At 41.5% G+C, this 13,215-nt stretch overlaps 1 protein-coding gene across 7 annotated transcripts in view; it reads right to left on the bottom strand.

The window, feature by feature from the left end:
• LOC132378980 (tyrosine-protein phosphatase non-receptor type 13-like) overlaps positions 1–13,215 on the bottom strand; it is a 411,889-nt gene that overhangs the window by 220,572 nt on the left and 178,102 nt on the right. For all 7 annotated transcript variants that reach the window (XR_009507250.1, XR_009507249.1, XR_009507251.1 and 4 more), the window contains exons 8-10: positions 12,327–12,405; positions 2,859–3,024; positions 1,766–1,840 (exon numbers count right to left, since the gene is read on the bottom strand). Coding sequence is in view for 4 of the 7 variants with exons in the window: in XM_059946390.1 (XP_059802373.1) it covers positions 1,766–1,840; positions 2,859–3,024; positions 12,327–12,405 (320 nt within the window). In the remaining 3 variants the exon portion in view is untranslated. The remainder of the gene's footprint in view (positions 1–1,765; positions 1,841–2,858; positions 3,025–12,326; positions 12,406–13,215) is intronic.

The following is a 13,215-nucleotide window of genomic DNA, read 5'->3' on the forward strand; positions in this document are numbered from 1 at the left end:
TACTGACTGGGGATGAACTAGGGATTAATTTTGAAATTGGGTTCCAACAAAAGGATGGATAATTGCTTTCCCGTGAGGGAAGTTCCTCACCAGAGAATGTGAATATGAAGCCCATAAAATGGGCCCCTCTTGAAATGAAACACAAACTTATCTATAAACCCATGAGGGCAAAATCACTTCATAAAGTGCAAAACAGCTCCCCTCGTTTTGAAAGAACTCTCACTGTTAATGCTTACATGGGACTGTGGCCCTGTTTCTGCAATGGCATACAACAGATGTTCAGTAGAGGGAGTATCCCGGCCACGGGTTAAATTCAAGTAAAATGGATATCTAGAAGCAGAACTGTGTTATTTAAAGTATATTCCCCTTTTTTTGTATGAAATTACACATCGCTGTGAGGACCCTCAATTCAATAGTGAGTGTCCTTGTGTTCTGGCATGACTAGCAGCTCGTGTGAAATTTTAAATGATCCCAAGGTTAATAGTTTTCCATTAAAATCACCTACTACGTGGGAGGCAAGCAGATAGCTCCCCAGTGCATGACAGACCATCACTGATGGATTTGTCGGTAAGGTGGCTAGAGAGTGGGTATATCTTGAGCTTCTGTGAGACCGTGAACCTGACAGTGGCAGTTTTTCCAACAGGTGGTCCATTCCAGATATGGACTTATTTAACACTTAACTCTTCACAGCTCTTTTCTCATCAACAGCACTGGAGAATCACAAGAGATGTGAGTCAGGCTCTACTTCATTACTAGTCACTCAAGTCAAAAATATGTCACTCAATTTTCACTCAGCAGATAATCACAGTCTACCCAGAGACACTTGATATGAAAAGAAATTTGGGGTGGCATAACACTGTACAGTATCTGTGACCCAAGTTCATCTCCCACCACTGCCTGTAAGGAGTTTGTACGTTCTCCACATGAAAGTGTGGGCTTCCTCCCAGTTCTCCCACAGTCCAAAGACATCGAGGTTGGTAAGAAAATTGGTCATTGTAAATCATCCTGTGGTTAGGCTATGTTTAAATCAGCACTTGCTGGGAATTGTAGCTTGAATAGCCTGAAGGGCCTCTTCCGTATCTCAATAAATAAATAAGTAACCCCTTATGATAAAGAAGAAACCCTGATCTCTCAGGCTGCCTCACCATGACCCCTGCACTTTGTCTGCCTGTATTGGACTTCCTCTGCAAATGCAACAATATATTCTGTTACTTTTTCCTCTTTTGTACAACCTGAATACATGAAATGAAATGGGAGAACAGGTTCGATGGACCAAATGGCCTTATTCTGTTCCTATATCTTATGGTCTGAAGGGCATGCCAACAAAAGCTTTGCACGGTATCTCAGTGCATGTAACAACAATAAACTAGATAACTAATTACCAAAAACAAACAAACTCGGAAGAAATGAAAGTATGATGCTGAACTAATGTTCTTTCCAGATCACTCAATTCAAATTGACATGAAGTACAGGAGTATTAGCATTAATGGCAAAAGTTAAAACCCACTTCAATCTTCTCACCTACTGTATGTGGACTATTTATTTTCCAGCTCTTGTCTATTCGATCTCAGTGAATAGTGACCACAGGGAAATTGCAAAAGGGGCCACAAGCTGCAGCTTGTGGGTTTAAGAGATGTGATGGGGCAATCACGCGGGTTAACAGTGATACCAAGCCATGACTTCACTGTGCTGTATGCATGTCAATGAATATAATTAGAGTTAATTAAATGGCCACACAAGAGCCTGGCCACAATGGGTTCCTCACCACAATGGAGCCTGGCAGATCCAATGGCATTGCAGGGTCTCCAGCCATCCGAATGAACTCTGGTCCCAAATATCGCTGGTGGAGAGAAGAGAAAACACAATCACAGAGAAAGCTTTCATGCAATGATGCCATTCATCCCATCTTACCAGTGCGATCAATACTAGGGCAGCACGGTAGTAGAGTGGTTAGCACAATGCTTTACAGTGTAGGCGACCTGGGTTCAATTCCCACCACTGAGAATTGAAATATTGTATGAGGTATTGCTGGACAGCATGACCCAAGTGCCCTATACCCTACTGTATCCCAATAAATAAATGAATGTTGGAAATCTGGAGCAACACAAAAGGTGATGGAGGTCAGAGGTCAGATGGCACCTGTAGGGGGAAATGGACAGTCAATGATTCAGCTTGGCACCTTTTATCTGGACTGATGAACATCCAGATGAAGTGTCTTGACCCAAAACATCAACTATCCATAGATGCTACCTGACCCATTGAATTTCTCTGGTGTCTATGTGTGTGCCCAAATGAATTGTCCAATTAATCCTACTTCCTGCTTTCTCCCCTTACTCCTGCAATTAATTCACATACACTTTAGAGAATTGCCCATGAATCCACTTTCATGCGATCTATTGCAGATCTGGACTTCTTAACATTTAACTCTTCACAGCCATCAAGTAATTGCACAAAGATATCCTCTCACAGATTGTGTTAGGGTGTTTGTCACTGATTCTAAAGTAGAAGTGCTAGGAGCTAAGGATCAGGCAAATCCAACAAGAGCAGGTGGACAATATTTCGCTCAGTCACCTGAACTCAAGAACATTGGAATATTGGAGCAGGGATAGACCACCAGGCCTCTCAAACCTTCCCTTCCATTCAATACACATGGTCAATCTGCCCTAGACCTTAACTCCTCTATTCTACCAGCTCCCATATTCCTCAATTCCCTGATATTTCAAAAATGTATCGACCCCTGCACTAAATAGTTCCAATGATCTAGCCTGCAGAATTTTCTAGAACTCCAGAGAATCACGGACATGAAAAGACATGATTTTTTTCTGCTCAATACTCCAGATAGTAAAATGGGATCCTACCTTTCCTTTTCGGTGCAACAAACTGGACACGGAAGCAGCTCTCTGCGCTAAGTTATTCGCCTCGCTTGGATATGCAGTGTGACAATATGACTGTCTACTCAGGATGTAGTCACGTTCAGACTCCAACTGGATCCCACTGGAGTTGGTACTCAACGTACTTAAGGACCTTCAGAGGGGAATTAGAGAGTTACTCCCAATCTGTTCAATAGCATCAACTTACAGCTACCTAGAGCTGGCTCCACAGGAAAGAGAGCCCAGATTAATCATTTCATTCCACAGCTTTATGTAACACTGATTCTGCTGAAAGAGGATTGGCAAGTGAACATGCAGGTTTAAACTGTCAGCAAAAGAGCCAGAGGGGAGACTTTCTCTTATATGCAGAGATGCTCTTAATTGGAAATGCAATTGAGAGCAATCGTCATATGGGACTTTAAAAAACGTGAGGATTATTGGACAAGAGCAGGGGAATGAGACTATTTAGTTCACTCTTTCAAAGGGTCTGCATAGTGGGGATGTGGGCCAAATGTCAGCGAAGCTCATCCAGCTATTGTGGAGATTTTTCTATGGTCACTGATTTACTTTTGATTGTCACAGGAAAGCTCTCACAAGGCTTCAAACAAAGCTCAAGAGCTGTTAACTGGTAAAATATCTTCAGGCCAAAGCTTTTCAGCAAACTACAGACATTGTATAGAGGTTTCAAGCTTCTGGTGGAAACCTTGCATCTTTATATTTTGTACACAGTACATTGACATACGAGGTATGATTGATAAGCTTGTGGCCTAGGAGGAGTCAATTTTAGAAAACCTGGCACGTTTATTTTTCAACATAGTCCCCTCTTGCAGAAAGTTTGAAGTTAATATCTCCTTCTATGTTAGGCCACAAGCTCAGCTATCACCCCAATGAGTTATTAATTTCAGACTTTCTGCATAATCACGCAAAGAGATTAATTGCATGTGCATGTAACGACAGCTGTATAACTCATCTCCTTCTACCTTAGGCCACAAACTTATCAATCACCCCTGCTGTGGACACTTTCTGGAGGTCCAAGATCTGCATGCTCTATGAGCGCTGGACTAAGTGTGTAAATGTAGGAGGGGACTATGTTGAAAAATAAATGTACTAGGTTTTCTAAAATTGACTCCTTCCACCTTAGGCCACAAACTTATCAATCACCCCTCATACACAGCCACTAACAGACCATCAATTAATAAAGATTATATCATTTTTGCTTTAAGTATGTTATCACTATGGCTGACTTCAATAATTATTAACTAGATATATAGAAAACATTCACCATTGTTAAATCATGTGCTATGTAGAGGAAGCAGCTCCTTTACTTTCCACTCATCCATTAGAGAATGCTGATGACAATAGAACTGTATCACAAGTTGTACATTTATCCTGCTTAAGTCTGAAACAGTCAGAGGTATAACCAAGTACTCATTTCAGTGATCTCACTCATCTAAAAACTAGCTACTTCTTGGAACTCACTCTGTTCCCAGATTTGAGCCTTAGTTTCCAAAACCTGAAGTGACTCTTGAATGGGCCAGATTATTGAGAGTTTTTGATATAGTGCAGCACAATGGTACAGCAGCTAGTGCCAATGCCTCACAGATTCCGCAGCCCAGGTTTAATCCCAATCTCCGCTAATGGCTGTGTGTACTTACATATTCCTTAAGGTTGTCATAGCCGGAAGGGAGGTGGGTAGTGGTGATAAGTTCCCAGTACCTATTAAATGGTCTCAATGGCATGCGTCTCAAAAAGCCTCTGACAACCAAGTCCACTTCCTGCTCTCACGTGTGGTGTAGCTACTAAGCCGAGCAAAACCCTTTCTACTGACAGCAGAAGGGACAAAGGCAGGTTACTGGCACCTTAAAACCAGTTACTTCAAGCATCTGGGGCTCATCAGCATCCAGGAGAAGGAAAATTCTAGCCTCAAACCTCCATTGCCTTGAGTCTATACCCACTCATGGGGAAGGCTTTGGGATTAAACCCAAAGAAAACATCCAGTGCTGGAAACCCTACACTGAGCTCAATGCTGACTGGCAACTCCCGTGATGCCACTGGTATCAAATTGTATCCGTCTCTGCCGTTCCCCTGGATTCATTGGCCGTATAGAGAGGGGAGCCACCATATGGACAACATTGTGCTCTCCATATTGTACTGCTCTGGCTTATGTCCAGGCTTATGAATTGACCAACAACGTAGACAGCTAGGATGCAACATCTGTGGTTGCCCCTACCAATGGCAGATCTATAGTCCTCTAGTGAACTTGTTTATTTGCACCTCTCAGAGGTGTACTGGTTAGTGGGTTAATTGGCTGCTATAACTTGCCCCCAGTTTGGGTGAGTTTGTAGAAGAATCACGTGGCATGTGAGAAAGAATAGGCTACAGAGAAATGAAAAGGGAATGAGACAGATGAGGTTGCTCTGAGAAACAGCATGGAATTGATGGGCCAAATGATCTAAAACACCAAAAGAGAACATATAAAATAAGAATCACAGCATGGTTGCAGTTTATTGATAAGAGGGCATTTGGCCTGTTGAATCCATCTGGACTCTCTGTAAAAACAGTGATTCAGCTGGTTCCACTCCCTCACATTCTCCCCATTGCCCAGCAACTTCTTTCCATTCAGAGCATATCCAGTTCTCTTTTTGAATGCTGTAGTGGAATCTACATTTCATGCTGGCAGAGCATTTCAGACCCAAAACACAATTCTGCCCTATTTGCTAATCACTTTCAATTGTCATCCCTGGTTCCTCTGCCACTGAAATGAATTCTCTCCATCTGCTCAGTCCATACCTTTCATGACATTACACACACATTTAAGTCTCCTCACAGCCTCCTCTTTGCTAAGGAACAGCCTGTGTGACTCAGTCCAGCCATACACAGCAGCAAAAGGGATCTTAGTAAATTGCTGGAATTGTTTTAGTAAATCCCTCTCCAAAGTCTGACCATCTTTCTAAGTCCTGATGAAGGATCTCGGCCTGAAACTCGACTGTACTTTTTTCCACAGATGCTGCCCAGCCTGTTGAGTTCCTCCGGCACTTTGTGAGCATTGTCTCCATCTTTCCTAAAGTTTAACACTCAGAGTGGACAAGATACTTTTTAATTTTTCTCAACCAGAGTACAGAAAAACTTTAACAATAAATCTTAATTTACTAGTGACTGCAAAATCAGATACTGAACTGATCCATCTAAACATGAATACAAACAAAAAATAGTGATTCACCAACTTATTCACCTTCAAGATATGACTGATCAATTTATTTTCAGTTCAAAAATTGGCTCCTTAATGATCGACGTAATGCAGCTGAAGATTGCTAATTGCTTGTTGTGAATTAATAGTCATGCATTTCTCTGTTACCTTTGACAACAGCCCTAAGTGCTTCCCAACCAGCGTCATGGTTTTATGAAACTGAGACAACTTTTTAAATTTGTGGCATAAATGCAACTTGTTACTTGTGGTAATATTACTTTATGTGCTGTGTGTGAGAGGTGTACTGTGCTGTGCACTCTGGACAAGGGGAGCATCGTTTTCATTTACATTGAAAATGACAATAAACTTGAACTTGAATCTTGACATTGCATGGAATATACACACAATAATGAAACAATATTCAGAGTAAATGTTGGTTGGGCAATAAGTTGCTCAAGACAGCAGGAATAATTCAAAAGCCAAATACAATAGAATATGCATATTTAAGATAAAGACAGAAAAAGTTGTAAGCAATTAGTAGTTGAGGCATCAATTGGAGAGAATGAAATATAGTTATGAATTCAGGCCATGAGACTTGACCTTAAGTCTGCTTCTTTCTACATAGAGACAACCTGGCCTGCAGGTTATATCTTGCATTTTCTATCTACATGCCATCATTCCCACATTAACTTGTGACATACGACATTTACATGATCCATGACCTTATGTTGGTTCACTCCCCACTAATTTTCACTGTAACCTATTCTCTACATATTCCCATGAAGTTCCGCTGGATTCTATCACTCACCTACATTCTAGGTGTAATTTACAGTGGCCAATTAGTCTACCAACCCTCAGATCTTTGGGATGTGTTGGGAACCAGGGCACCTGGAGATACTGCGATCCCTTGAGTCGAGAAGGATGTTCTCTAAGGGGATTGATTATTGGTTTTCAGGTGGCTGTAGAGGCTGATTTGGGATCCACGTAACTGAGATATTAGGCTGAATTCTCTTCATGGAGAATGCCTGCATGTAAATTTAAAATGGGGTGGCTGATGCATGGGCAGCTACCACAGATCAGGGCCAGGGTCCAGTGGCATGGAATGCAAGACGAACAGGTACCATCACTGCTTCAGCCTTCCTCCACTTTTGCTACCTTTGTGAAGTGTCATCATATTCCATCAGTTCTGCTGTTAAGGTCCTGGTTGGTTTACTCTTTGTCTGGAACCTCTCCCTTGAACTTACCATCATAGATAACCCTACCAGGAGCTAAGTGTCAGATGGCTAAACACTCAGGATCTCAGGAACTTGTAAGCCTCTCCACCATGACAAAATGGAGGTAATGTGCATTGTCACAGAGAGAATGTATAAACTTCACATTGACAGCACCATATGTCACTGGAGATGAGACAGGAGATCTGTCCCATCTTTAAAATAATGCCATCAGATATCTTACACAGCTCATCCAACATTGCAACATTCCCTCAGTTTCTGACTGGGAGAGGAAGCCTTGTCTATGGTTTCAGGTTTACTGAGTGAGCTTTCAACATACTAACTTCTGACTACATTCTACAACTCAAATAAGATGATGTGAGGTCACTTTGTTAATATAAACGTTGTAGCATAGTTACATGATGCTTCAATAAATTGGAACATATGAACTAAAAAATCCAAGAATGAGTTGAGATTTAAATGAGGATTGTTAAAATTCACCGGAGGAATTAATTGCTCGGTATATGCAGTCTAAAACAAAGATAACAATTAGTGATGTAATAAAATAAGGCTTACCTATTTTAATTGTACCCGTTATCAGATAAAGAGTATTATCAAAAAAAATTTGACACTGAAATTAGATGAAATCCTTGCACAGTTCACCAAATGCCTTAATGGGATGGGGAGATTTAAGGAGAGAATTTCAGAATTCACTGCCTGGTTTCTGCAAGCTAACAAGTGCCAATGACACAGTGATGGAAATCATGATTGCTCATGCGATCAAAGCTGAGAAATCAGAGGCCACATTCTTTCTCAAACAGCAGAGCTGACAAAGAGGTGACACCAGCACTAGCCACTAATTCCTGTCAAGGGCTTGAAATAGGAATGGAATATCAATGCCAGCTGCTTTCTTGTCAGATCACTGAATGACTGCAGTACCAAATCTAAACCCCATCTTCACAGCTACTCACTTCCTGTTGCTTCCACTAGACTCACCCGTTCCTAAAGACTTCTCATGTCCAGAAGGTTCAGCTCCAGCCAAGCAGCCTTTTACCAGGCTGAACATTAATTCAGTCTGATCCCCCAGGGCGGTACACTGGCACAACTAGTTGAGCCATTGCCTCACAGTGTTTCAGACCCTGGTTCAATCCTGACCTGAGGTGCTGTTTGTGCGGAGATTGCCCCACTCCCTCTGTGACGGCTGGGTTGCCCGCAAGTGCTCCAGTTTCCCCCCCCCCCCCCATATCCCAAAGACATTCAGGTTGGTAGGTCTGAGTAAATGAGTGATAAATCTGGGGTGTCTTGTTGGTGTAGGATAAGTATAAATACAGGCTTGCTAGTTGGTGCAGACTTAGCGGGCTGAAGGGACTGTTTCTTATACTATATTACTGTATGACTGATTTTTAACCATTCCCAGTTGAACTAATTATCATCACTTATCTCTCCTTGAATATTATGTCCAGATTCCAGCCTTTGAACCTGATAGAGCAGAATAAGTAGGAGCTGGTATCCCAGCACCAACTGATAAGGGTTCTGGCCCCCGAGGAAGGGTACATCATCCTTAAGCATCTAGATCTGCTTTAAAAGTGTTCCTATCTGGAATAGTGGCACCTAAACTGGAAGGAGACTGTTCCCCAACAAGGTAAACATAACAGGGAGAGTCAGGATGCTAAGCAAGCAAAGTGAAGGGTGAAGAGAGGGGAAGAGTAGACTTCCGATAAGATGGGGGCATGCTCAGATGAAACAGCTTCTAAAGGGCCAGCCAAAGGTGTTACTGTCTTTTTTTAAATGTATTTTTTTATGAAAGCAAAATCCTACTGTATATTAAGAACTTACAGTACTGCAGGTCAAACCCATCAGCCATTTGCACAATGGGCAGAGAAACTGAAAGAGCTGGACTTGGTATGGACCACACTGCTGCCCACATCAATGAGGCGTCGGAGTGGACGTGCAAAGGAGGCGTGCAGTCTAACAGCGAGTGACCGCTTTAGTCGCTTTTCCTGTGATTGCATGACCTTGTGGAGATTGTCAACGTGGAATGCTGCGAGTCTGATTCGCTGATTTATTGGTAAGTGGCGGGGGAGTTGCGTGGCGTCGGTCGTAGCGAGGACCAAGCCTAAAGCTGCAGTATCACCTGTTTGCTGCTGGTCCAGAGAGATATGTCGGAATCAGTATGCTCCATCAGCGTGCTGGAGGCGTTGTGGCATGGTGTACATGCTGGGATCAGTACTGCTCTCCAGTATTCGCTTGGCAGAAGACATAATAAATTGTTTGACTGCATACTGCTGCAACATTGATGGACTCAGGGACTTGGACTATATTTATTTGTGTGCCTGTATTTTGCTCTTGTCTTATATGTGCTGCATGTTCCTTGTGCTATATATAAATCTTGACACTGTGTTTTGCACCTCAGCCCCAGAGTAACGCTGTTTCGTTTGAATGTACTCACGGGTATTCATGTATGATTGAATAACAATTAAACTTGAACTTGAACTTGCATCATGCAAACTCATTTACAGTAAACGGTGGTGAACTGATGGAGAACTATAGTGTTATCTAATTACACTGAACATAACCTTGGGTGTACACATAAAACACTGGAGGAACTCCATGGGTCAAGCAGCATCTACAGAGGGAAAAATACAATCAACATTTTGGTTCAATGCCCAGTCCAGATGAAGGATCTTGACCTGAAATGTTGATGGTCTATTTCCTTTCATAGCAGTTCTAGATGAAGGATATTGAGCCAAAATGTCAACTTTTCATTTCCCTCCATAGATGCTTCCTGACCTGCTGAGTTCCTCGAACATTATGTGTGCTGCTCCAGATCCCAGCATCTGTGGTCTCTTTTGTAACACTAGACTTCTTTACTATCCCCAGCCTGTGTGAAGATCATACCCCTCTCCCTCAGAGTCACGATCTTTGGCCATACTGATTCTCACTTTCCAGGGTTTTCCCTCCATTGCTTGAACAGTCAGGCCACCCAAACCCTTTGCCACCCATCCCATTAATGACATTACCCCAAGAATAGTTAGTTCATCACAGTAACATTTACTGAATCAAATTCACTCTGTGACTGCTTTATTAGGTACACTTACCCACCTGCGTGTTAATGCAAATATCTAATCAGCCAATTATGTGGCAGCAACTCAGTGCATAAAGGCATGCAGACATGGTCAAGAACATGGAGCTTAGAAAAATAGAGGACTATGGGTAAAGCCTAGGTAGTTCTAAGGTAGGGACATGCTCGGCACAGCTTTGTGGGCCGAAGGGCCTGTATTGTGCTGTATGTTTTCTATATTTCTAAGTTCAGTTCTTGTTCAAACCAAATATCAGAATGAGGAAGATATATGAGTGATTTGATTGTGCAATGATTGTTGTTACTAGACAGTGTGGTTTGTGTATCTTAGAAACTGCTGATCTCCTGGGAATATCACACACAGCAGTTTCTAGAGTTTATAGAGAGTGGTGTGAAAAACAAAAAATGTCCAGTGAGTGGCAGTTCTGTGGATGAAAATGCCTTGTTAATAAGAGAGGTCAGAAGAGAATGGCCGAATTGGTTCAAGCTGACTGGAATGTGACAGTAACTCAAGGTTCAACACGTCAAACCCTGAAGTGGATGGGCTACAGCACCAGAAGCCTGTACCGGGTTCCACTCCTGCACATAATAAAGTGGCCACTGAGTGCACACTTAACTCTATTCTTGCTATCCTTTTCAAAGTTCAAAGTAAATTTATTATCAAAGTACATATAACGTCATTATATACAACCATGAAATGCATTTTCTTGAGGTCATACTCATTAAATCCATAAATGAATGATAACTATAACAGAATCAATGAAAGACAGCACCAACATGGAAGTTCAACCAGTGTGCAAAAGAAAACAAACTGCAAGTACAAAAAGAGAGAAATAATAATAATAAACAATTAAGCAATAAATATCAAGAACATAAGATGAAGAGTCCTTGAAAGCGAGTCCATAGGTTGTGGGAACATTTCAATAATGGTGCCTTTTGTTTTTTTATTATAAGGGTGCTTGCATTCAGATGCAGAAACTTTATTCTGAACACTACATTCTCTTTTTTTTCTCCTGATGTGGCCTTAGCTGCTAAAGCCTTAACTCTGTCAATAAACTCCCTGTCCTTCCTTGACTTTTCTTGTCAGTCTTGCAAAGGATCCTCTGATCTCTCTAGGAACTTAAAGCCTTACTGATGCATCCAGTTATTCAGTTTGCCAGAACTGTAAGCAGTCTGGTCTGATAGGAGAGCTATTGTTTTCACCAGAACTGAGCTTGGTATCCCACGAATTTTGATTTCCGTCTCCAACAATGTACCAAATTTAAAATTCTTATTTATTTGTCTCCGTGTCAGTCCCAGTGCAAACATTATATTTATGCCCCAGTTTATTAATTCTGCCACAACTTGGATTTTGGTTCAGTTTTATGACGTCACTGGTCTTTTCTCTGCAGAAGCCTCAACACTTGGTTCTCCGTTGCCAAGGCTCTCTCCAACCACAAAAAGTAGCCAAACACCACAGCCATCAGGGCTCTTGCCATGGGTATCAAGAAAAGCCTCCAACCCTGACTCTGCCCACCTGTCCTGCACTGTACTGATCAATTTTTCCATCCTTCTTACAGCTTCTGTTGGAAATAGGTTATAATACGGAAAGACAAAACTAAGAAAAGCCATGGAAGAACTTGAAAATGTTTTAAATTCTTCAAATGTTAGCTCACTCAGAAACAAAAACCCTCGAAGATCCACAGAATTTTAGAAATGTTGTTTCATTGAAACACATCCCGCATTGTCATAATAAAATCAAAATTCTGAATATCAAATAATTAGAAGGCACCTTAACAGCATTAGCAATCATAGGCAGTTGTGTTCATTGATAGAATTCAGGCTGTGTGAAATTACTATGACAGTCAATTCAGAAAGAATTGAAGGTGATAAAGTGATTATAATACTCCAAGAAGTAAATTATAAAAAGCAGATAACTTGTCAGTTTAAGGAGCTGAAAGTGAAATGCTGTCACCTGGCTATAGCCAGAGAAGGCATACCTGTTGGTCAGGGGTTGGTAACGGCTCGCTATTGAATTCCTGTTTTCTGTTTTCCACTCTTCCTGACGATGCCAACTCCCTAAAAACACAAATCCAATTACTTACAAAGCCACAGTGCTCTCTGATAACAGCAAGTGGAGCATGGCTGTTCCTTCATTGTGAGAAAATCCTTTTAACCATGAAGAAGGCAGCTTGACCCATTGTATTGCCACACACGGAGAGACAGTTTGATGCATGTCAATTCAGCATCTTGTGATGGGAACCAGAACGCCTTCTTGCTGGAGGCATGGCTTCTAGCACTAAACCTTGAAGTTGCCTTTAGACTGCCTGCAATGTGTTTATGCTTGTCCTACACCCAGTTCAACAAAGCAGCCACAAAACTAAAACTAAAAATAGCAGTCCCTTTGGCTTTGAGGATAATCCACTTAATCTTTTCATTAGTCAGCACGAGAGAGGCTAATAGTCTTTTTTCTTAAGCCACTGGTTTGTTTCTTTCTATCAAGGGCTCAGTCAATGTTGTACAGACAACAGACATCTGAAATAGTATAATAGTCATAATACAGGCAAAAATATTGGGAACTGTCACGGAATCAAGAATACTCCAAATGGTTTATGATATTCTTTGAACCTTGACAATGATAATCATGCTCCTGAGATACTTAGCTAAATAATACACAATGGTCATTCCATTTTAAAAAATAATACTTCTCTTCATTTTGTTTCTTTTGGATTACTGTTATGTACAATGGTAATTGGTAAGTGGCCTACTATTGTGGCGTACTATTGTTTGCATGCCATCCGGGCAGATCATTCCATATATTGCATCGAGATATTAAAAAAAGATGTAGAGAAGGTGCCGTTAAAGAGTGCAGGTAGACAAATAAAGCCA

The sequence above is a fragment of the Hypanus sabinus genome, chromosome 21, assembly GCF_030144855.1.
Source record: "Hypanus sabinus isolate sHypSab1 chromosome 21, sHypSab1.hap1, whole genome shotgun sequence".
In the NCBI taxonomy this organism is placed as follows: domain Eukaryota; kingdom Metazoa; phylum Chordata; class Chondrichthyes; order Myliobatiformes; family Dasyatidae; genus Hypanus; species Hypanus sabinus.